This window comes from Gopherus flavomarginatus, chromosome 2 (assembly GCF_025201925.1).
Source record: "Gopherus flavomarginatus isolate rGopFla2 chromosome 2, rGopFla2.mat.asm, whole genome shotgun sequence".
In the NCBI taxonomy this organism is placed as follows: domain Eukaryota; kingdom Metazoa; phylum Chordata; order Testudines; family Testudinidae; genus Gopherus; species Gopherus flavomarginatus.
In genome coordinates this window covers 115042205-115064330 of record NC_066618.1, presented here as the reverse complement: position 1 = coordinate 115064330, position 22126 = coordinate 115042205, and the positions used below count along the sequence as shown (strand labels likewise).

General features: G+C 39.2%; 1 protein-coding gene across 4 annotated transcripts in view; it reads left to right on the top strand.

Moving 5' to 3' along the window:
• The window catches only part of MOCOS (molybdenum cofactor sulfurase), a 394972-nt gene that overhangs the window by 329490 nt on the left and 43356 nt on the right, over positions 1-22126 (top strand). For all 4 annotated transcript variants that reach the window (XM_050937684.1, XM_050937687.1, XM_050937685.1 and 1 more), the window contains 4 exons: positions 4508-4670; positions 12235-12316; positions 20281-20405; positions 21055-21154. In XM_050937684.1, the coding sequence (XP_050793641.1) occupies positions 4508-4670; positions 12235-12316; positions 20281-20405; positions 21055-21154 (470 nt within the window). The remainder of the gene's footprint in view (positions 1-4507; positions 4671-12234; positions 12317-20280; positions 20406-21054; positions 21155-22126) is intronic.

Sequence of the window (22126 nt, the reverse complement as noted above, 5' to 3'; positions counted from 1 at the left end):
CAAGTCTATGGGGATATGTCTGCACTGCAATTAGACATCTGTGACTGGCCAGTGCCAGCTGACTTGGGCTCACGAGGCTCAGGCTAAGGGGCTGTTTAATTGTGGTGTAGATGCTTGTGCTGGAGCCTGAGCACTGGTACCCTCCTGCCTCATAATGTCCCAGAGCCTGGGCTCCAGCCTGACCCCAAATGTCTACACCTCAATTAAACAGCCCCTTAGCCCAAGCCCCGTGAGCCAAGTCTACTGGCACGGGCCAGCATGGATTCTTAACTGCAATGTAGTTATACCTTAAGTGTCACTATTGCAACTTCAGCCTTCATTATTTTGAGGGGTGAAAGTCTCAGATGTTACACACATTGGTGTTCGAAGTGAAACATTCTAGAAATACCTTCCCCAAAAGGAGTGGAGAAGGAATGACATTTGAAAACTAAATATGGCCTTTCAGATGGTCACCGGAATTCGATCATTCTGCATCTCTGTTGTTTGTCACAAAAGAATTCGCTAATACAGAAAATCACAGAGTTTGCCAGTCTCCTTCTAACACCGGCCTTCACAGAGCTCATAACATTTGCCCTTTTAATTGAAATTTTCTATGCTTGGTCATTGGTTACAAGGTTTTAGTTCTTTAGAATTTCAGTTCAATTTCAATTTTTAAAAGTAAAATCCCTTTGGCCATTTTGTAGTTATTGGAGCATTTAAAAAGTTTTTACCACTTACAATTTGGATTCTATTTTTTGATGGTTGTGGAACATCTCTAAATGGACTAAACTATTAGGGCTTTAAATTTTATACTGCAGTAAGTGCATTCTTGCCTTTTGCCTGCCTACAGGAGATCATGGTCAGGTTTGTTACTTCAAGCATGGGACTCAAGCCTGCAGAGTACTGTTGAAATTTTGGCATGGAGAGTCAGTAGGTCTGAATGCGAGTACATGTTCTGTTGCAGGGCAGAAAGGAAGAAAGAAATGCCAGACTGTGCATGTGCAGAAGAAAGTTCTGTTAAACTGTTTGTGCTTTGGACAAAGCTGCCATTGACATTGGGTACAGGACTGGGTTATCAAAAGATAAAGTTGGTGAACGTGTGTATTGCTTGGCCTTTTTTCAATGACTAGGAGTAGAACTGCAAGATGCAGCAGGTACCTCCATACCCCATCTCATGCCTAATTTAAAAATCACTGTTTGACCTCCTCTCTAGTGAAAAGTCCATTAATACAACCCACAAGCTCTAAAATTTCACTCCATCTATGTCTAGCTGCCCTAGCACATAAGGCACTGGATGCCAAGAGAAAATGAGAATGCAGGGGATGAAAATTAAGGTGGGGATCTGGAACTAACAGGGGGATAGTTAGTCCCTATTCCATATATCTTATAAAATGTGTTTGACAAGGAGTATTTGTCTACTGCCCAGTCCTGCTCTATGCATGTGTTACCAAATGCACAGAAAGCAGAGGACCCAGATGGAATACAATGTTTTATGGACTTTTGGGGAGGAAGCTCTACTTTCATTTCCTTAGAGTTTTTATTTCAAGTGGGGGCAGGGCGATATCAAACAGGAGATGAAGAAATTCTCACCCTCCCCCACCTTCTTTTAAGATACACAAGATTGTTTAAAGAATGCATTTTTAAACATGAACATTTAATGTCCATTAATTTTGTATCGTTATATAATGCACCATGCTCAATGAAAAAAGGTTAAGACTTTAAACATTAATAACTTTATTATTCTTATCACAGATTCTAAACTATAAAAATTACATGGTATCACCCAAGACTATGTAAATAAATAGTTTTCATTTAAAATATAACACATACTTTTAGTTATCAGTGGACAACAATATATACAGGTGTTATGAATGTAAACTTTTCTTACACTTGTTTAATTTAAAACCTGCTCAGTTAATTCTCTTCATATGTTCCAAAATACAGTAACTGTAATACCCACTCTATTGTAATTAGAAAAAAAAATCAAAAAGCATTTAAAAAAATAATTCCACAAAGATGAAAACGGGTTTTTAATGGAAAATCTGAATTGTAGCATCACTATGCTCTACTTACTTTTCTTGTTAAATTTTGTTTGATTTGCACAGAAGAACTCTTTTTAGCTAAAAGCAAGTAGCCCAGTCAGTGGATCAATAGGATGAATTGGCTTTATTATGCAATGGTCTGGCTCATGACTGTTGGAGAAGAAGATTAGCCAGCATAAGAAATAGGAAGAATTTGGTCTTTCTGTTGGAGAAGAAGATTAGCCAGCATAAGAAATAGGAAGAATTTGGTCTTTCTGCTGGTGTCCTGCCTTTCTTGCAATCAAGGAATGGGATTGCCAAGCTCTGATCCTCCTGAGTTTCAGACCTAGGTACATAGGTGAATGGAGGGGTTTCATATTCACCTGAGCACATCTCCAGACATCATATGCTGAAAAATTAACTTTGTCATTTACTGATGTTCTGCCCAAGTGATGGGCATGCAATTATCTTGTATTATTGCAACTTTCTTATCTGGGATCCTGGTAGTGTAAAAATGATAGGAATTCCGATGTAGAGGTGTAACAGGGTGCTGGCTTAAGAGGCACTGAACCAGCCCCTGTTAGCTCAGAACCTGCTAGCATAGCTCCCATCCAGGGGAACTGGCTGGAGCTGGCAGGGTATGGCTCATTAAAGGAGCCTGAGAGCAATCACCTGTGAACCTGCTGAGAGGAAGGCCTATAAAGCTAGCAGGAAGGGGAACAGGAAAGTGAGGGCCTGTTGCTCCTCACTGCTGTAAGAGCAAGCTGTTCCCTAAGGGGGCTACCTAACTGGTATTGGATTGTATATAGGTGGTGGTGGGAAATACTGGGAAATAAAAGGGCACTGGTGTGTGAAAGAGTGGTCTCCAGTGAATTTGTACTGTGAGCAACGAAGCGCTCATCTACAAGAGGGAAAAGAAAGTACTTGGCAAATATCAGTGACATAAGTGGAGGGGCTTTATTACTGGGCACATTTAGGTATTAACTATGCAATAGTGATCAGTATCTTGGGGAAGAGGGAGAAGTGAGTTGTGGGCATGCAGTCAGGGGTGCAGCATCTCAAAGTTGGAGCATGGAGGTTCCTATAATCATCCTGAACCTACAACAGGCAAAGTAAATTGCATGGGATGATTGTTGCTATCTACCTATCAATCATTTATCTGATTTTTTTTCTGCATAGTGCCTATCGCTATTTAGTGCATTATTGAAGGCCCTGATTGAGGAAGGCACTTAAGACATGTTTAGTTCTAAGTATGTTCATAAGTCATGTTGCCTTTATTCACCAGCTCAAATATCGGATTTCTGGCTAAAAATTCTATACTTACTGTATAGGTACATGGAGCACATAAAATTATTCTAATTTTAAAAGGGAGTAGAAAAATATTTTTCTATTTTTTTTGTTTGTTTGCTTGTGGATATCATGCATTTTACAGCACTCTGGCCAAAAATTTTAAATGACTGCTGCTGAAAGGTCTGACTGAGAGGTTGAAAAGGCCCTTATAAATATCATCCAGAGAGAAAATAAACCCTTTTAGAAGTTTTTAAGTTTGTTTTCAGTTGTGCAGATGCTAACGACGTTCTATCAAAAACTTGATTTAAAAAAAATCTATTTAAACTATGCTGACATTATCAGTCACTTGAGGCTGAATTCTACCCTCCGGTAGATGCACGATAGGAAGTGTGTGCATGTGTCTGAGAGCAGAATCTGGCCCTCCACGTTTACTTGCTAGAGGTATCTTTCCAGTTAGGTTGCCAGTAATCACATGGACTGTTCAGGGAGTATCTCAACTAGCATATATGAAAATACAACAAAGCTTAGTCATAGTTAACTCTCTAAATATTTTACTGCTACTGGAGAGTACACGTGATCTGAGACACTGTGTTTAAAAGCCCAGCTTTCAACTAAGTGGAAATCCTCAAACTGAGGTTCTCTCATTTTACTTTAATTTCATAAAGTAGTTTCACAGAAGAACCCAGGGTTTCATTTGAGCCAAAAATCTTGAAATTTTCAAAATGTTGAATTTCAAATTTTTCTTTTTTAAAAAAATTCAATTTTTGCATTCAGAAACATTTTTTAAACATTCTATATTTGGATATGAAAAGTGGAATTGTGAGAATCCTAAAATGGCCCAGATAAAGCTGAGAACATTTTCCATCAAATTTCACGAATGATATTCACTATCTTCTCACAGCCCCACTTGATAATCGTGGTGTCTAAAAGCATGGTGATGTGTTACAAACAATAGAACTAAAACTCAATTTAGGTCTGGCACCTTCCTGCAGAGAGATTTCTCTTTGATTTGATAATTAAAGCTTCTGCTAACAAGGCTGACATTGACACATACATAAGTTTTCCGGTTTCAGTTTCAAAGGATTTCACTAAGGGAAAGTTTCTTTTCCCTTTCCTTTTTGTGCAGTGCCTTTCCACTACTGCAGCTAAAGATCTTTATTAAATAATTGATGTTGAGTTTTCTTTCCCATTATATTTTTTTCCTGTTGCTATGCCAGGTTTCTGAGTGGTCTGTAGGAAACCAAGGATTGCTGTATGACCGAAACTGGATGGTTGTGAATCAGAATGGCGTTTGCATCAGTCAGAAGCAGGAACCTAGACTGTGTCTGGTACAACCCTTAATTGACCTGGAGCAAAAGATTATGGTCATTAAAGCAGAAGGTTAGTAGGCAGCATCCTTTCCTCTCCTTTATTAGTACAGAATAATAAAAAAAAGAAGTACAGAATGTCATGAATCACTAATATATTAGGGACAAAGCTTGCTCTTCCAGCTGTGGTTACGGAAGTTCCAGACTTCAGCAGAAAGGATAGATTTGCGTTATGTATGGGGAAGGGAGATCTCCACAGTGGCTCCCTACATGCAACTGTGGAGTGGGTGCCAAGGGCAGGAATGGACAGTGCTGTTAAAATTCACAACTATGCAGGTCCGCTGGCCATTCTGCTTCTCCACATCATGGAGACAGAACACCAGCCTCAGGGGCTACTGTAGCCCTGAAGCTGAAGAACTGGCCACTCCACAGCCTGACCACAATCTCTTCAGCACACAGCTGGGTTACTTGGGCTGTACGATCGGGACAGACTTTGCTGCTTGCTGAGTAGATCGTCAGTGGGGATTGGTATCACTGAGGTGACATTTTTAAACTGATTGCTTTACAGTATCCTTTCAAATAAAGGAAAATATCTCATTCTGGCTGCTTTTCTGAGCACACAACCAATTACTACACAAAAGAACCATATTTGGAGAGTGCTGGGGTTCTGGAAAGTTCTCCCCTACTAGAGGGGATATACTGTTTCTTTCACTGACAAAACTATTAACATTGTACTAAACAGCAGGCTTGTAGTCTTCAGAGCTCATTATTAATGCCTTGTTTGCATATAGCCGAACAGTGTTTACCTTCTCCCTGGGGTCTAACATTTGCTCTGCATCTGTTAATAATGTATATGCTCATATTTGAGCAGCTAGGCCCAAACAAGTTAACTCCTTTAGGTTTTTTCCTATAATTCATTGTCAGGGTTTTTTCTCTTTCCTCATGGAATTGCAACAAGCGATTCCTTCCTCAGGATGATGGTTTAACCTTCAGAGCCCTGAGGTGCAGACTCTGTGATACTCCTACAGTATTTAGGTCAACAGGACCTATCCTGTGCACTAGGAGTCCCCATTCTCTTCTCATTTGCTCGTAGGGCATTTGAAATCAGTGGGAATGTTTGAACTACAAGTTCCCTGTTTTAATTGCCAGGGCATCCCTGATGAAAGGCATTTGACTCAGAAAGTTGCATCTCCCTAGATCTAGCAAAAGCTCAATTAGTGACCTAGTGGATAGAGATCTGGAGTGGGACTGTGGAGACCTGGTTTCTATTCCTAGTGCTGTTTCTAGCCTTCTGGATTAGCTTAGGGAAGCCTTAGGTTCCCCTTCTCTAAAATGGGGATAAAGTTACTTCTAAGTGTGTATATATATTTTGCGAATTGCTTTGTGATCTACTGTTGAAAGGGGGCTGTATAGGGTATGATTATTCAGAGCATGGCTCGTGCATTTAGCTGGGGTTTCAAGAATGGGATGCATAGAGAGTATAAATAGGGTTGAAGGAGGGGTGGTTTTCAGTTATTCATCTGGATAATGGAGGGGTATCCTGGGTGAGGATATTCATCTTTTGTTATTTGTTTATTTTGTATTGACTCTTTCTCATGTTTTGATGTATTCATGCTGAAAGAGAAAGGAGAGGCACCTTTTTAGACTCGTAAGTAGTTAATGATTAAGTAAATGGAATATACAGTGAACAGTAATGCAGTGTCACCACTGAACTATTTTCATGGTGATTCTTATGGGAGATACTGGATATTGGGTAGTGTGCAAAAAGAAAATCAATTTGGAAAACCCACCTCTAAATGATCTGGCTTTGCCCTGTTCACAGAGATGTCTCTTTATAAAATGGGACGATCTGGTACTGTCCTCAGTCTTTAATACATGACTGAATGAAGAAAACGCCCCTCTGGGGCAGCATTCAGAAAAAAGAGAGGAAGCAAAGGAAGCTTTTCTATCTAACCAGGAAGGAGCTCTACTGAGATACATAGACACAAATGTTCACGGTGAGCCTTCCGGCCCCAGTGACGATGTGAGTGGTGAGGAGATTCCTGATCTTCCAGTTAGTCAGAGTGCAGGTGACCTGGCAGCTACTGCAGCATCCATATCTCCATCTCAAATGGATGTAACCATGTACATTCCTGAAGAAAAGTGTAGATCAGAGAAGAGTGTAGTGGATGCACAAGAAACAGCTGCTGCTGAGTTTAGTTCCTTACGTCTAGATGAGCCAGGACTGTGGACCCACTTGAGCAGTAGCCCAAGGGACTTCCTTATACTGCATGGGCCACAACAAGTGAAAAACTTCATGTTCCCCAAAGACAATGAAAATAGAAGTTTCCATCCAACACATTACTGGCGTGAACTCCCCAATGGTGACAAAGTGGAGAGGCCATGGCTTATGTACTCAAAAACCCAGAATGTAGCATACTGTTTTTGTTGCAAACTTTTCCAGTCTAATGTTCCAGTCACATTGGGTTCTACAGGAACAAAGGACTGGAGAAATCTGGCTAAAAATCTGGCATGCCATGAGAAGGCAGCTAATCAGCAGAGAGCATTCCATAGGTGGAAAGAGCTTGAGATGAGACTAAGGTTAAAGACCACCATAGATGATCAGCATCAAGAGAAGATTGCATCAGAGTCTCTTTGTTTCGCAAAATGTTCTGAAAAGGCTCATTGCCACTGTAAGAATGCTTGCTACCCAAAACCTAGCACTGTGTGGCACTTTGGATTGGCTGTATATGCCAAACAATGGAAACTTCCTTAAAATTGTGGAATTGATGGCTGAATTTGATGCTGTACTCCAGGAGCATCCAAGAAGAGTCACCACCCAAGAAATGTACACACACCACTACCTTGGAAAAACAACTCAAAATGAGATCATACAGTTACTGGCAACAAAAGTCAAACAGAAGATGATGGCAGATCTGAAGTCAGCAAGATATTACTCTGTTATTCTGGACTGCACACCTGACATCAGCCATACAGAGCAAGTGACTTTAATGGTACATTTTGTAACAACAACAGAACCTAGTGAAAATGTCCCTGGAATGGTGACTGTCAGAGAGCATTTTCTAAAATTTATTGATATTGATACTACAGGAGCTGGTATGACAAATGTGCTTCTTAAAAAGCTGGAAGATATGGGAATTGCGATAGCTGACATGAGAGGTCAGGGCTACAATAATGGTGCCAACATGAGAGGAAAGAACAGAGCAGTGCAGACATGGATCTGAGAGTTAAACTCGAGCTTTTTTGTCCCATGCAGTTCTCATTCATTGAACTTGGTAGTCAGTGATGCAGCATCAGCTTCTAGTGAGGCTGCTGAATTTTTTAATGTAATTCAAAGCATCTATGTATTTTTCTCTGCATCAACTCATCGAAGGCAAATTTTGAAGCAACATCTGGGAACATCCTCTCTAACACTGAAACCATTGAGTGCCACATAATGGGAAGTCGAGTGGAGGCAATAAAGCCTATCAAACACCAAATTGGGAAGATAGATGTTGCCATTATGGAGGATAATGTAACCGTTCGTGGAAGAACAGTGGCAGAGAGAAATGGAATCACCAGAAACATACATAGCTTCAAATTTCTGTGTGGCTTAGTGTTGTGGCATGACATACTGTTTGAAATAAATGTTGTAAGCAAGAGACTCCAAGGCGTTGACCTTCATATATCTGGAGCGATGGTACAACTGGACAAAGCAAAGTCATACCTACAGTCTGACCGGTCAGATGAGGGATTTCAAAACATTCTGAGGAGTACACAGAAGTTGGCAGAGGAACTTCACACTGAAGCTATTTTCCCACCCATTCAAGAATACAAGAGTCACCAAAGAAAAAGAAATTTTGATTATGAGGCATGGGATAATCCCATAAGAGACCCCAAACAACAATTCAAAGTTGAATTCTTTAACCAGGTGCTAGATTGTGCAATGCAGTCAGCTGAAGAACGTTTCATGCAGCTCAAGGAACACAGCAGTATAATTGGGATGTTGTATGATATTCCAGAACTCCTCACTCTACCTGAAGAAGACCTACACCAGCAATGCAGGGCACTGCAAACAGTATTGACACATGATGATATGCGTGATATTGATGCAAGTGATTTAGGAGATGAACTGAAAGCCCTTTCAAGATACATTTCAGCAGGATCAACTCCAAACACTGTTCTAAAATATATGTGCCCAAATAAGATGACCACCCTCTTTCCAAATGCTTTGTTTGCTCTGCGCATACTTCTAACACTTCCTGTAACAATTGGCAGTGGAGAACACAGCTTCTCCGAGCTGAAGCAATAAAAACTCATGTACACTCCACAATGACATAAGAGAGGCTGGTCGGCCTTGCAACCATCTCAATAGAGCATGAGCTGGCCCAGACTGTGGACCTTCAGGAAGCAGTTCAAATCTTTGTAACCAAGAAGGCACGGAGAGCACCACTTTGATTATTCAAATGGATAAAAATGCCAGTGTTTACTATGCAGACAAGAAAAGTTACATTTGCTGTTCAGGCGTTTGAAAGTTAAGTGTTAATTAAAATTTTTGTACAAGGCATTTTAAGTTGTTAGTTCTCCTTTATTGGGGTAGGTAGCAGAGCAGTACCATGAGAGGAGTAGAACAGGAAGAAGGCAAAATTGAGACCTTTCAAAATTTTGGCTCAAGCGAGGGGGCATGGGGGAATCATTTGATCTCCCCGCCTCAGGTGTCAAAATGTTGTGGGCCGGCCCTGGACAGACAACCTCTCTGTCTATGCAATACTGCCACAGCTGTAGTAAGTAAAGATGCTCAGGGTGTTCTCCTCTAGCGCCATATGATTTAGGAACTTGGTCTCTGATATAGCCCAGTTTGTTAACCTTTCAGAATGCTGCAAACTCCATCTATTCTCTCAAGATTTAGGTGAGAAGAGGAGTGGTGGAAGAGAGGAATTTGTGGTGTTTATTTTGTACTTGGTTGTTTTGTGTTATGTGAACTTATTGTAACTGTGGTTTCTAAGAATTATATTTTAAGTTTTGTTATTCCCGTTTTTCCTAAGCTACAGGTTTTCTGGCTAACATTTGTTATATTCACCAGAAAGCTTTTTCATATGCAAATTATAATAAACATTTGTCATATTAAAACTATATTTGATAAACCAGTAAGACAATTTTATGTAAGCCCCTTTGGAAGCGAAACCCTATTATACCTGGGCCTAGCTCCCATTGACTTAAAAGACAGCATGAGCAGACCCTCCATTTCAAAAAACCTATTGCATGTTATGAAAATAGAATCCTTTTTGTCTTGCCTCTGTTAAATGCAGACGGCCAAATACTGGTTGCTGTTGAGCTGCTATAAATATACAACAATTCCACTGACTGCACCGGACTTGTTCCTGATTGCACTGGTGTAAGTGAGAGGAGAATTAGGCCGAGAGTATGCTGCAGTGAAAGGCCAATTTATCTTTTTTCCATTTCAGCTCACAGAGTCAGCACTACCTTGCAAGTTGTGAATTAGTTTGTCATTGCACAGAAGCAAGAATTTTGAGTGTTGTGAAATCTCTTTAAAACATTGGCGTAGAAAGAGACTAGCAAAATTGTGAAACTAATTACACTTTATAGATTTTATTCTCCCTTCAATGCTCATGTGTAATGCCAGTAACATTAATAGGAATTACGTGCACATGCTGAAGAGAGAATATACATGAATAGTTTCTATTTCAGTATGTTGAAATAGCAGACTTCTAATTTTTGCCACTGACTCAAAAGAGTAGCTTTAAAGGCAGTTTTTTTCTTTATAACTAATACTGTGAACACAGCTGTGAAATTTATTATCAAGCAAATGACCATGGAGAATGACAGCTTTTACAGTTAAGTAACTGGCAATCTTCCAACTTTTATTTCTTAGAATGGAATAAAGTTATAATTAACAATGTAAAACTGACCTAAATATGTCTGTAAAATGTGTATGTTTCAATCAAAGTATGATATACTGGCTGATGTGTAAAATCAATCACCTATAAAACCCTGAGCCTCCATCTGAGGAACTTGCATGTATGCTCTCTGTTAAGAATTGTTTTTATAAATGATTACAGTTAAACAAAAAAAGTTCAAACCTTTCTCATTTTCTTCTCTTCCAAGTGAATGACACTGATATTTTTCCATGGGGGATGTAGGTGGAATAATCATACGAGGGTGTTTGTTATACTCACAAGATAGTAATATTTGTCAGTTTTTACCTGGATTATTGCAACTGGGTTAAACTGATTTGTTGCTTACATGTTTTGTTTTCCAAGTGGGTCCAGCTTTTCTTCTCCCATCTTAATTAATAGGCAGCAGGTTTAATACAAACAAGAGGAATTACATTTCACACAACAAATCTGTGGTACTTATTGCCATGGGATATTGTGATGTCCAAAAGTATAACAAGGTTCAAAAAAGAACTAGATACATTAGTGAAGGATACGTCCATCAATGGCTATTAACCAAGATTGTCCAGGACGCAACTCCATGCTCGGGATGACCCTAAACCTTTGACTACCAAAAGTTTATAGTGAAAGAAGGGGGAAGGGAGAATCACTCCTTAATTTTTCTGTTCTGTGCACTCCCCCTGAATCACTGGTACAGGAAACAGGATACTGGGCAAGATGGACCATGGTCTGACCCAGCATGGCAGCGCTTATGTTCTCTTATCATCTTTATAGTTCTGTGCTAAAGCAATACCACCAGTCAGTCAAGTTTGGGATAATACTGACGTTAACAAGTACCATAAACCTTTCTCTTTTGAAATCATGTATGTGGAACAGAATTGTGGCATGGTGAATCTGAGTTAAACTTCCTTACTCTTAAAAATAAAAACAAACAAATCCATTTTTGTCATATCATAGACTTAAGGGGAACTAATTCCCCTTTTATTTGCACTGGCCTAAATCAGGAGTAAATCAAAGTACATTGATGTGTAAAGCAAGTGTACATGAAATCAGAGTCTTTTCTGCTTTATGTAGAAGTGTATATGGTGAGCATTAGGGTTCACTGCAGCATGATAGTAAAATGCTTTGTTGGCCATTTAAGATTATTGTTTTCAATTAACAAAGAGCAGTGCTGTACAGGTTTTTTATGTTTCATAAATCAATACAGCATGTCCTTTTAGCCCATTGAGCTTTATTATACTGTTTAAATTCAAAGATTATATATGCCCCTGATCTTTACACAGCTAAGTAGTTGGTGAGATATATTTCATTTTTGAACATATTTCTCTTTTTAAAATGTTTATTTCGATTCTCTCTCTCTGTCTCTCTCTTAGAGTGATTATTCGCATATCCTGATTTACTAGGGATAGTAGATCTATGATAAGCCTGTCCTTTCAACAACAGCCATGATTGCTGCAGAAATTTTGTGCCAATCTCAATGTAAGAGATACACAGGGAATAAAGTTACTAAAAGCTGAAATTGTATATTAGTTAATGTGGTTTTGGTACCAAGGTCATCCAAAGCCTTTGTTCTTGCATTATCATTTGGAGCCACCTGCAGGCAGAGAATATAACTTGGTCAAAAAGTGAGCAGAATTTATGTGACTGCTATGATCCTAAACAGCCAGGGAATATGTACTTTATTCATAACATATGATTCCGCACAAATACTTACTACTTATAATTTGTTCTTGATCCATAAAGGAATGGACCCCATATCTGTGCCTCTAGAAGAAAACACTGGAAGAGAAATTCAGATTGGTCAGAGCAAAGTTTGTGCACACAGGTGAGTGAGAACAGATACACTAGAAAGTTCTAGGATGATGACCTTTTGTAGAGATAGCTCAGGATGACCATAATTGGAATGCAGTTTCAAGGGTTTTGTGAGAGTCCAGAAGATATTAGTGTAAACTAAATAAAACAAGAAGAAAGAGAAAAAAGCTCAATGACGTAATGAAACAAACAGCAGAGTGGATTAGAAAATTGTGTGGAAAATTTAGCATACAAAGCAGATCTGATAAAATAAATAAAAAAAATCGGGTTTAGCAGTTTTTGCAGCCAATAAGTTAGGAAAGATCTTTGTCTGGTTTGCCCTCAGAAAACCATCAATAAGAAAAATCTGCAAGTATCCTGTACACTTTCACATGCTATGTGGCTGCCCCAGCTTGATATTCAGTTTCTGTTAAAGCAGCAAAGAGTCCTATGGCACCTTATAGACTGAGACATTTTGGAGTATGAGCTTTCGTGGGTAAATATCCACTTTGTCGGATGCATGTTAAACCCACTTCGTCGGTTTCTGTTAAATTACTCACCTGTGCTGATGTTAGTAACTTTTCCCATTTCACATTGCATTGTCTCAAATTTTCTAGACCCAGCTGATTTTTTAAAATAAATTTCCCATATTCACAACAACTCCTAAGCTTATTTCGACCACAAATGTTGCTCAGTATTCAGTTATACTTCTTTGAAAAGTTATTCGTGAATATGTTGAATAACATTAGCACCAACTGTCTGCAGTACACCGTTTGATGCATTGTCTTTCAATAAGATATAACTCTGCTATTAAGTAACAACTCTGTTTCCTATCTGTGAGCCAAGTGTTTATCCAACATGTGGTATGACTATCCATAAAACAAATATTTCTCAACATCAGTAAGTTTTCTGAGTAGTTCTGCACTGAATAACTTGCAGACATCCATGTTCATTATCTACTGCATTCCACTTACCCACCAAGTCTGTTGATATGTCCAAAGGAGCCATTTGATAAAAGTGACCTGAGTAACTTGTGCTTCACAGGCAGTTATTTGCTTCCTCTCTTAGTTTTTCCCTGGTAGGATTATTTTTTATGTTTTCAGATATTTTTCAGAGTACTGAAGTCCAGCCTAGAGGTCAGACATGTACGTACCACAATTACTATACTTCCTTCTTTAAAGACTGGATCCACAGTAACCCTTCCTGCAGGCCCTGAGCTCTTCAGGAATTCCAAGACTTTTCAGATACTTTCTTTGATACAAGTTTATTTTCTCTACCCCCTCTAGCACTTGCTTCCCATGGGACCTAACCGCCCTCCTATGGGGCCATGATGGTAGTTAGCATGTCCTCCAGTTGGCAACCTCTTGCGTGCCAGATTGGAATCCTACCCCACTGCTGCTAAGGAGAGAAGAGGCTCCTTTCCCCCTCTTCTCCCCCTAGTCCACACCCCACAGCAGCAGGGAGGTTTTTGCCCTATGTTGTAGTTTAACAGTTTGGTTTGTTTGCCTGGTGTTTCTAGATTCAGTTGGTTTATGGCCAATTCACTTCAATTTCTCCTACGTTTTAATTAATGTATCATGATATTGGCTTTAGTGAATAGTCTAAATGGAATGCATAAGTTATATCTATATCATGTACAATACACACGTTTTTGCTTTTCTGCCTTTTGTATTAGGAAAGTATCCTCCACTAAATTAAAGTAATAAAAAAGGACTTTTCTTTGGCAGGATATTTTTCCCAGCAAATTTCTGGTTAGTGGAAACCACCCAAAAGTCATTTGTTCTAACCGTCCGCCCCATTTCCCTTTGTGTTGACTCATTCTTATCTTTCCTGAGGTCAGTCCATCTCTAATAGATCCTGCTTTTAAAATATCCATGATTGCCTTTCTCGCTCTACATTTCTTTTGCAGTAACACCATCGTAGCCTGCCTATCTCAATGACATTGGCTGCATTTTTTTTTTTTACTGTCTGAAAAGGGAAATTTTCATGAGAGGCTGCTCAAATTTCTCAGGGAGACAAACGCCTGCAGTGGAAATGGCAAAGCAGGGAAGGAGCCAAACAAGAATACAGAGTCAATTGGGGCTATCAGGTAAAAGATACGGGTAACAGAAAAAGCAGAATGAGTGAATGGTAGCCGAAGGGAATAAGGGGGTAATACTGGAAATGACAGAGAGAAAGAAATGCATGTTAAAAAGTAGCTCAATTAAACAAATAAGGAGGGCAACAAAATCCAAGACGTTTCTAGATTCTAAGGCCAGAAGGGACAATTGTGATCAGCCAGTCTGACCTCTTGAGTAACACAGGCCATAGAACTTCCCCAAAATAATTCCTAGAGCAGATCTTTTAGAAAAACATCCATCTTGATTTAAAAATGGTGGGTGATGGAGCATCCACCATGACCCTTGGTAAATTGTTCTAAAGGTTAATTATACTCACTGTTAAAAATTTACACCTTATTTCCTGTATGAATTTGTCTAGCTTCAATTTCCAGCCGTTGAATTGGTTATACATTTGTATAGCTTAAAGATTCTATTATCAATAATTTCTCCCCCATGTAGGTATTTATAAACTGTGATCAGGTCACTCCTTAACCTTCTCTTCATTAAACTAAACAAATTGAGCTGTTTGAGTTTGTCACTATAAGCCATGTTTTCTAATCCTGTATTTATTCTTGTGGCTCTTTTCTGAACCCTCTCCAATTTATCAAGAGCCTTCTTCAATGTGGACACAGTATTCTGGGCACAGTATTCTAGCAGCAGTTGCACCAGTGCCAAATACAGAGGTAAAATAACTTCTCCGCTCCTACTCGACAGTCTCCTTTTTATGCAACCAAGGAGTGCATTAGCCTGTTTGGCCATAGTGTTGCACTGGCAGCTCATGCTTAGCTGATTATCCACCATGATCCCAAATCTTTTTCGGAGTCACTTTTTCCAAGGATACCGTCTCTCATCCTGGAAGTATGGCCTATATTCTTTATTCCTAGATGTATACCTTTCCATTTAGGCTTATTAAAATTCATATTGTGTGCTTGCACCCAGTTTACTCAGCAATCCAAGAAGACTAAATGATGATAATTGACCATATCTTAAGACCTGTTTCACAGTGGTTAACAGAGAGGCCAGATGGCCCTGTGGTAAAGTCTCTAGACTCTGAATGAAGATCTGAGTTCTGGTCCCACCTCTGCTGGACATCTTGTGCTTTGGGCAAGTCACTTTAACCTCTTCATGCCTCGGTTTCCTCAATGCACATGAGTGTTGTGACACTATCCCTGTTATGGTGATAAGCACAATATGAAAAAACTACAGATAAAGACCTACTAAACCTGCTAAATGAAGGTAGCCTGATTTTCAAAGGTGCCAAATGCTAACAGCACCCATGGGCTTCATTGGGATCTTCCATAGATTCAGAGAGTCACAGAATTTAAGGAATTTAGATCTAGTCTGTCCTGTGTGTATCGCAAGCTGTGGCATTTCAAACAGTTACCCTGTATTAAGCCAAATAACTTGTGTTTGACTAAAGCATATCTTCCAGAAAGGCATCCAGTCTCCATCTGTAGACTTGAAGATGGAGAATGCACCCCTTCCCTTGGTAGTGTGTTCCTGTGATTAATCACCTCACTATTAAAAATGTGTGCTTCATTTCTCCTTTGAATTTATCTGATTTTAGCTGTCAGACATTGGTTCCTGTTATGCCTTACTCTGCTAGATTAAAGAGCCCTTTAGTACTCTCTGAAGGTACTTACGTACTGTAATAAAGTCACCACTCAATCTACATTTTTATAAACTAAACAGACTGATCTTTTTCAATTTCTCACTGTACGGCATTTCCTCCTCAAGTCATTTTTGTGGCTCTTTTCTATATCCACCAGAACTGGATGCATTGTTGCAATATCAGTCTTACCAGGCTTCCTGCTTCTGATATATAATTTCAGTAATTTTAGTAACGTTATTCCTTGTGTATCTCATACATTGAGATTGGCACCATATTCCTGCAGCAAAGCTGGGAGTTGATGACAGGGGATGGATCACTCGATGCTTGCCTGGTCTGTTCATTCCCTTGAAGAACCTGGCATTGGCCACTGTTGGAAGACAGGATACTGGGCTAGATGGACAATTGGTATGACCCAGTGTGTCCATTCTTATGTTCTAACTGTTGTCACCTCACATCCCACATCTCCCCACAGATGGGGAGTTCTGGGGTGAGTGATTGGCCATAGTTCCAACTCAGAAGAAACCCTTGAAATCAATAGAAACTTTACATGAGTACAGACTCTCCTAGCCAAATTCTGCTTTCAATTATACCAGTGTAAATTAACTTCAGTGGAGTTAATCTGGATTTATGCTGATATAGCTGGGGAAAAACATGTGGCCCAAATCTATTGAACAGTCACCAGAAGTTGTTCCTTGAGTATGTCTAAATTTGAGCTGGGAAGTGTGATTCTCAGTTTGCATAGATGAATCTGAGCTAGTTCTGCTCGAGCTAGTGCACTAAAAATAACAGCATAGCCAGGGTAGCACAGACAACAGCTCAGACTATCCACCTATCTGCTCAGACCCCCTCAATATGTATTCTGGCTGCTAGCCTGAGCTGTCGCCCATTCTGTCCTGGCTACGCTGCTATTTTTAGTGCACTAACTTGAGCAGAGCTTGCACAGGTATGTCTACACGAGCTGAGTACAAACCAAGAAAGCCAAGGAAAGCATAAATGGTAGCAAAAGACAAAGAACAGGTTAAAAAGCAAAACAAGGTGAATTCAGCTTGTTGTGGGGGAATGTAAGTGGCATCCCACTGGGATCAATATCCAGACTTTGGCTGTCCGTGTTTTTCAGTCTATAAATTGCCTATCTGGAGGGACCAGCTGTAAAGTACTGAAGCTAAATTTGTTGATGACACAATAGTTGGATGAGTAGTGAACACAAAGCACACAGCAGGTAAAATTTGAAAGAATTAGGGCCCGCTTTATAAATTGGCTGACATGCGCCAAATGAAATGTAATGTTGACAAATGTAAAGTAATAGTCAAGCAAAATAAATACACGAACAAAATGAATGGAACTGAACTACAGCAGAAGGACTTTGACAGGGACCTTGAAGAGACAATGGGCTTCACTCTGAAAATATTTAGACAATATGGGAAAGCAATTTGAGACCAAGCAGACTCAGAATGCAGAAACTACACCGTGACCTTCGATGAAATACTATAATACAATATAGCTGTAGCTTTTCATCTCAGCCACTGTGTGGTATAAAATACTTTAGCTATCTAATAAAAGAGGGCCAAATTTTGAGACATGTTTATGCCATAGTAAGAAGAATGCAAGCCCCAACAGACCATATAAAGCACAGATCAGGAAAGGGGCTCTTAGTTACTCTGTGGGCAGGAGGAGTTTGAGTGGGGAAAAGAATTTGTATAAACAAACTCTCCATACCCCACCATACTGCATCAGCCCTGCATGTTGGCCTTAGCGTCTTTCTCCCTGTCACTGTTGAAGATACAGAAGTTATTACTGCCCTTTTGAGGATCTTTTCAAATGAGTTTGAAAATCTAAGGAATTGCTTGCATTCACTGTGAATCAGGAAAGAAGTCATGACAAGAATTTACTGTACGTATGACATAGCTGCTTACTGGTTTAAATAACAACTGTGTGTGCTTGTGAAGAGAGAAATGAGTCACAGGCCATGTGCTAAGATGAAAGACATTTTTACCTTCACATTTCTCTGTCTTAAGACATCAGAAAACATGAAATATTCAAGCAAACATTACAAATGTTACACCCTCATTAACATGATTTTTCACAGTTTTCACAAATAGTGAGAATTTTTTTCACAGGTCTGTGACAGACACTTAATTATAGCAAAGCAGTCAGCTGACTTTGATGTGTACAGAAAACAGCAAAAAGTACCCCATTATGGGGTATGGGGAAGTGGGATATAATTAGGCCATAGCTTGGAAGTTGTAGTAAAATCAGAATTCAAGCAAATTGTGTATCTGGAAAATGGGAAGAACAAGGAAGAGAATTAATATTGATGGCTCAATAATTTTGACCTGTTTTGGTTAAAATCTTTTCTTTCAGTTTGTTCTTCAAAATTCCAGACAACAACTGAAGAGAGATCTGAGTCCTGCTTCTGATCTCACTTATATTGGCATTACATCAATATCACTCATTTGAACCTGCATATCTTTTACAAAGACAAACTGCCTCCATGCTCAACCTCAGAACTTAGCATCTTTTGCTGTGGTGAACTATTTTTTTATTTCACAAAGTAATCATCTGCATTCAAAACCTTCCTTCTAGGTAGAAGCAGCAGCAAGCTGACCAGAGGACCAAAAACACAGTGCATTCCTCCTTCCAATAATTCTCCCCATAGTCATGAGGGCATTAATGGTTAGCAGGGTGTCTCCATGGCCTTTTTGGCTTGTGAGAGAGAATCCAGAAGCCATTCTATGGTTAATTATCAGAACTCCAGGTGAAGGAGAAAATCTGCCCACCAACCCTGAAGAATACCACAATGGAATTAGTACTAAAGGATCCATTTGATAGGAGCAACTTCTCAAGCTACCATCTAGTTTCAATTGCTGTTAGTTTATGTACTAAGAACATGGATTGAATGAGGCAGTGGGCAACACTCTAACTGATGTATCATTTAAAAAATTCTTACTGTCTGGCTCAAGAGGACAAGAGTAAAGGCAGATTGTGCCACTGAGTTACAAAACCAAAAATGTTCAGACTCCTTTAAAACACCTTTCTTGGCTAAAATACTGGGATTAAGAAGCCTTTTATTTGAACAATTTACAACATAATGTTGCAAGGCTCCCCTAATTGTTTCTTTCTATTATTTATTATTATTTAGTTTTCTTATTCGTATTATTATAACACCTATGTAATACAAACAACAATGATAATAATTAATCAACCTATCCCTTACATGTTTTTGTCCAGTTTTGACCCCTTTTTAAATGCGTATGTACAGCGTGTCGAAGAAGATGTCCTGCATTCATTTAGAACAGACGCTTCCATATAATGGTCCACAGAAAACTAACTGTTCGCTTTTGGTGCTTGCTGTCCTCCGTATTTCCATCAGTAATATTGCATTAAAAGAGACTGTGATTAAATATTGTCCTAACATTATTTTTCCATGTATGCAATTGCTGCTGTTTCCACAGGGAAGCTGTTTGACAGTGAATGGGAAGGACAGTACTATGATGTAGTTTGTGCTATGAAAACGCTTGAGAACACTGATTGATATCGATGGATTTGAAGTCATCATTAGACAAATACATTTAGTCCAGATTCATCAGAAGGATGAGGTTTCTGTAACTCTTGTGTAACAGCTGGGGGGATGGCAAAGAGATGCATAGTTCTAGATAGACTTTGTTGCTTTCAAAAGCTCAGGTGTTTGGAAAATCCTAATCCAGGGCCCCAATCCTCCATACATGTATGTGAGTAATATTATACACATTATGAGACTACTCATGTTAGAGAGCTATCTAGGTTTCATAGACATGGTCAGACTGAATACTTGCATGAAATTATTCATGTACATAAATATTTACAGGATTGGGGCCATAGAGAGAATAGCATTACTAGTCATATGTTTTTAAGTATTTGCAAGAACTGTGATGCAAAAAAGGGTCATTTTTAGTTTGTCATACATGGATTCCTGTATCAGAGTCAGTGTCATGATTTTTTATACTTATACAGACTTTCTATCCCACAGTAAGTTTTATATAAAACTGAATTATGTCTCATCAATAATGAAGTCAAGATTGACAGAATTCCAGCAAATTTGGGAAATATATTTGTGCATAATAGTACTTCACATCTCAGCTGTTTCATTCATTAGTGTTATTATGGATGCTGCATTCTGGATTGAAACCGGAAGAACATATATCTGATTAAATATCTCCACCAGCTGTCCTTAGTTTTGAAAATGAAGGTTTTGGCAGTCAGATTATTGCTTAAATTAATACTAATCACTTCTTTTCCCCCTCTTGATAGAGTACAAACATATGACTGTGGAGAGAGAATAGCAGAATGGTTCTCTGAATTACTTGGTCGCCAGTGTCGCCTGATCAGGCAGAGTTCAGACTTCAAAAGAAATGCAAATCAGAAACATGAAAAAGGTATATCAATTTGGCATGGTTATTAGAAAATAGATACTCCAGCTCAGCATATTAAAATATTAGCATGGCTCACATACTTTATGCTGAGTGAAAAATCCCCTCAATGAAGTGGTGTGGGGGAAGTCTTGAGATATTAAACCCAATAGGGAGCAAAGGGTACATATATGCTCATACTCTGCTATGCTATTTCTCCATCTATTGCATGTGGAGAAACTTTATGAGTCTGCCTAAGTTCTTATGTTAACCCATCACCTTTCCATCCGCAAATGTTATGACAATTAGAAACATGAAAAATCTATTAATGCTGAAAATATCCTTATGTTGAAATTCCTTCCTGAACAGAACAAATTAGGAAGAATGTTTAGAAAAGCCAAATATATTGATTACAATTATAGAATTATTCCACAAAAATGGGGGACGGTGTCTTCTCAGCCTTATCTCGATTCCAAAATACGTTGCATCCCTATGAGTCTGAGAGGATTCATGCTTCTAAACTTAATAGGATAGAATCTTTCCTTAGCTACTGAAGTCTAATGAATAATTTCTTTATTTAAAAAGGGTAAAGTCATTGGGGCAAGGGGTGAGGGAAGTTACCAGTATTATAGTCATTGTTTCCAACAATCATTTTATAATGCTGTATTGATTTTAGGTCAGGCTACAACAGTCTCGCTTTCTCTTGCGAATGAAGCACAATATCTCCTTATAAATACAGCGAGTATTTTACAACTAAAAGAGCAAATTACTGAAAGGTAAGAGCCCCCTCTGATGAGGTAGCCTTTTTATGGAATCATAGAACTGTAAGGGACCTCGAGACGTCATTTAATCCAGTCCCCTGCACTCAAGGCAAGACTAAGAATTATCAACCATCCCTGACAGGTGTTCGTCCAACCTTCTCTTAAAAACCCCCAATGATGGAGACTCCACAACCTCCCTGGGCAATTTATGCCAGTGCTTAACCTCCCTGACAGTTAGGAAGTTTTTCCTAATGTCTGAACTAAACCTCCCTTGCTGCAATTTAAGCCCATTGCTTCTTGTCCTATCATCAGAGGTTTAGAACAAATTTTTCCCTCCTCCTTGTAACAACCTTTCATGTACTTGAAAACTGTTATGTCTTCTCTCTATCAAACTCTATCATGTCCGTGGAGCTGGCATCCAGAATCATGTCATAAGATATAAATACCACGTTATTGTTGAGACATTTGAGATTTTTACTTCTCAGACTTTGAATCAGAGCAGGACAAAGCATGGTCTTGTCCCTTCCCACCACATAAGCCAATGGAACTGCCTGCCACACTGAGAAAAGCTCCCATTTGTTGGTGACGCTTCACACCGTCCCAGTGCTCAGTACTATGCCTTAGTGGCACAGTCTGGCCCTAAGAATGGAAAATGTTAGAAAATCCACTATAAATTTAAATTACTGCAGCATATACATATCCATGGAGCCTACTCTAGGACTACTAGAGTTTATATTTATTTCGAATGGACAAGAGAGAATCTGTGGGCCAGGAAAATACAGTAGCCCAGGGGTACGCAACCTATGGCACCAGTGCCGAAGGCAGCACGTGAGCTGATTTTCAGTGGCACTCACACTGCCGGGTCCTGGCCACCAGTCTGGGGGGGCTCTGCATTTTAATTTAATTTTAAATTGAGCTTCTTAAACATTTTAAAAACCTTATTTAATTTACATACATATTATATAGACTTATAGAAAGAAGTCTTCT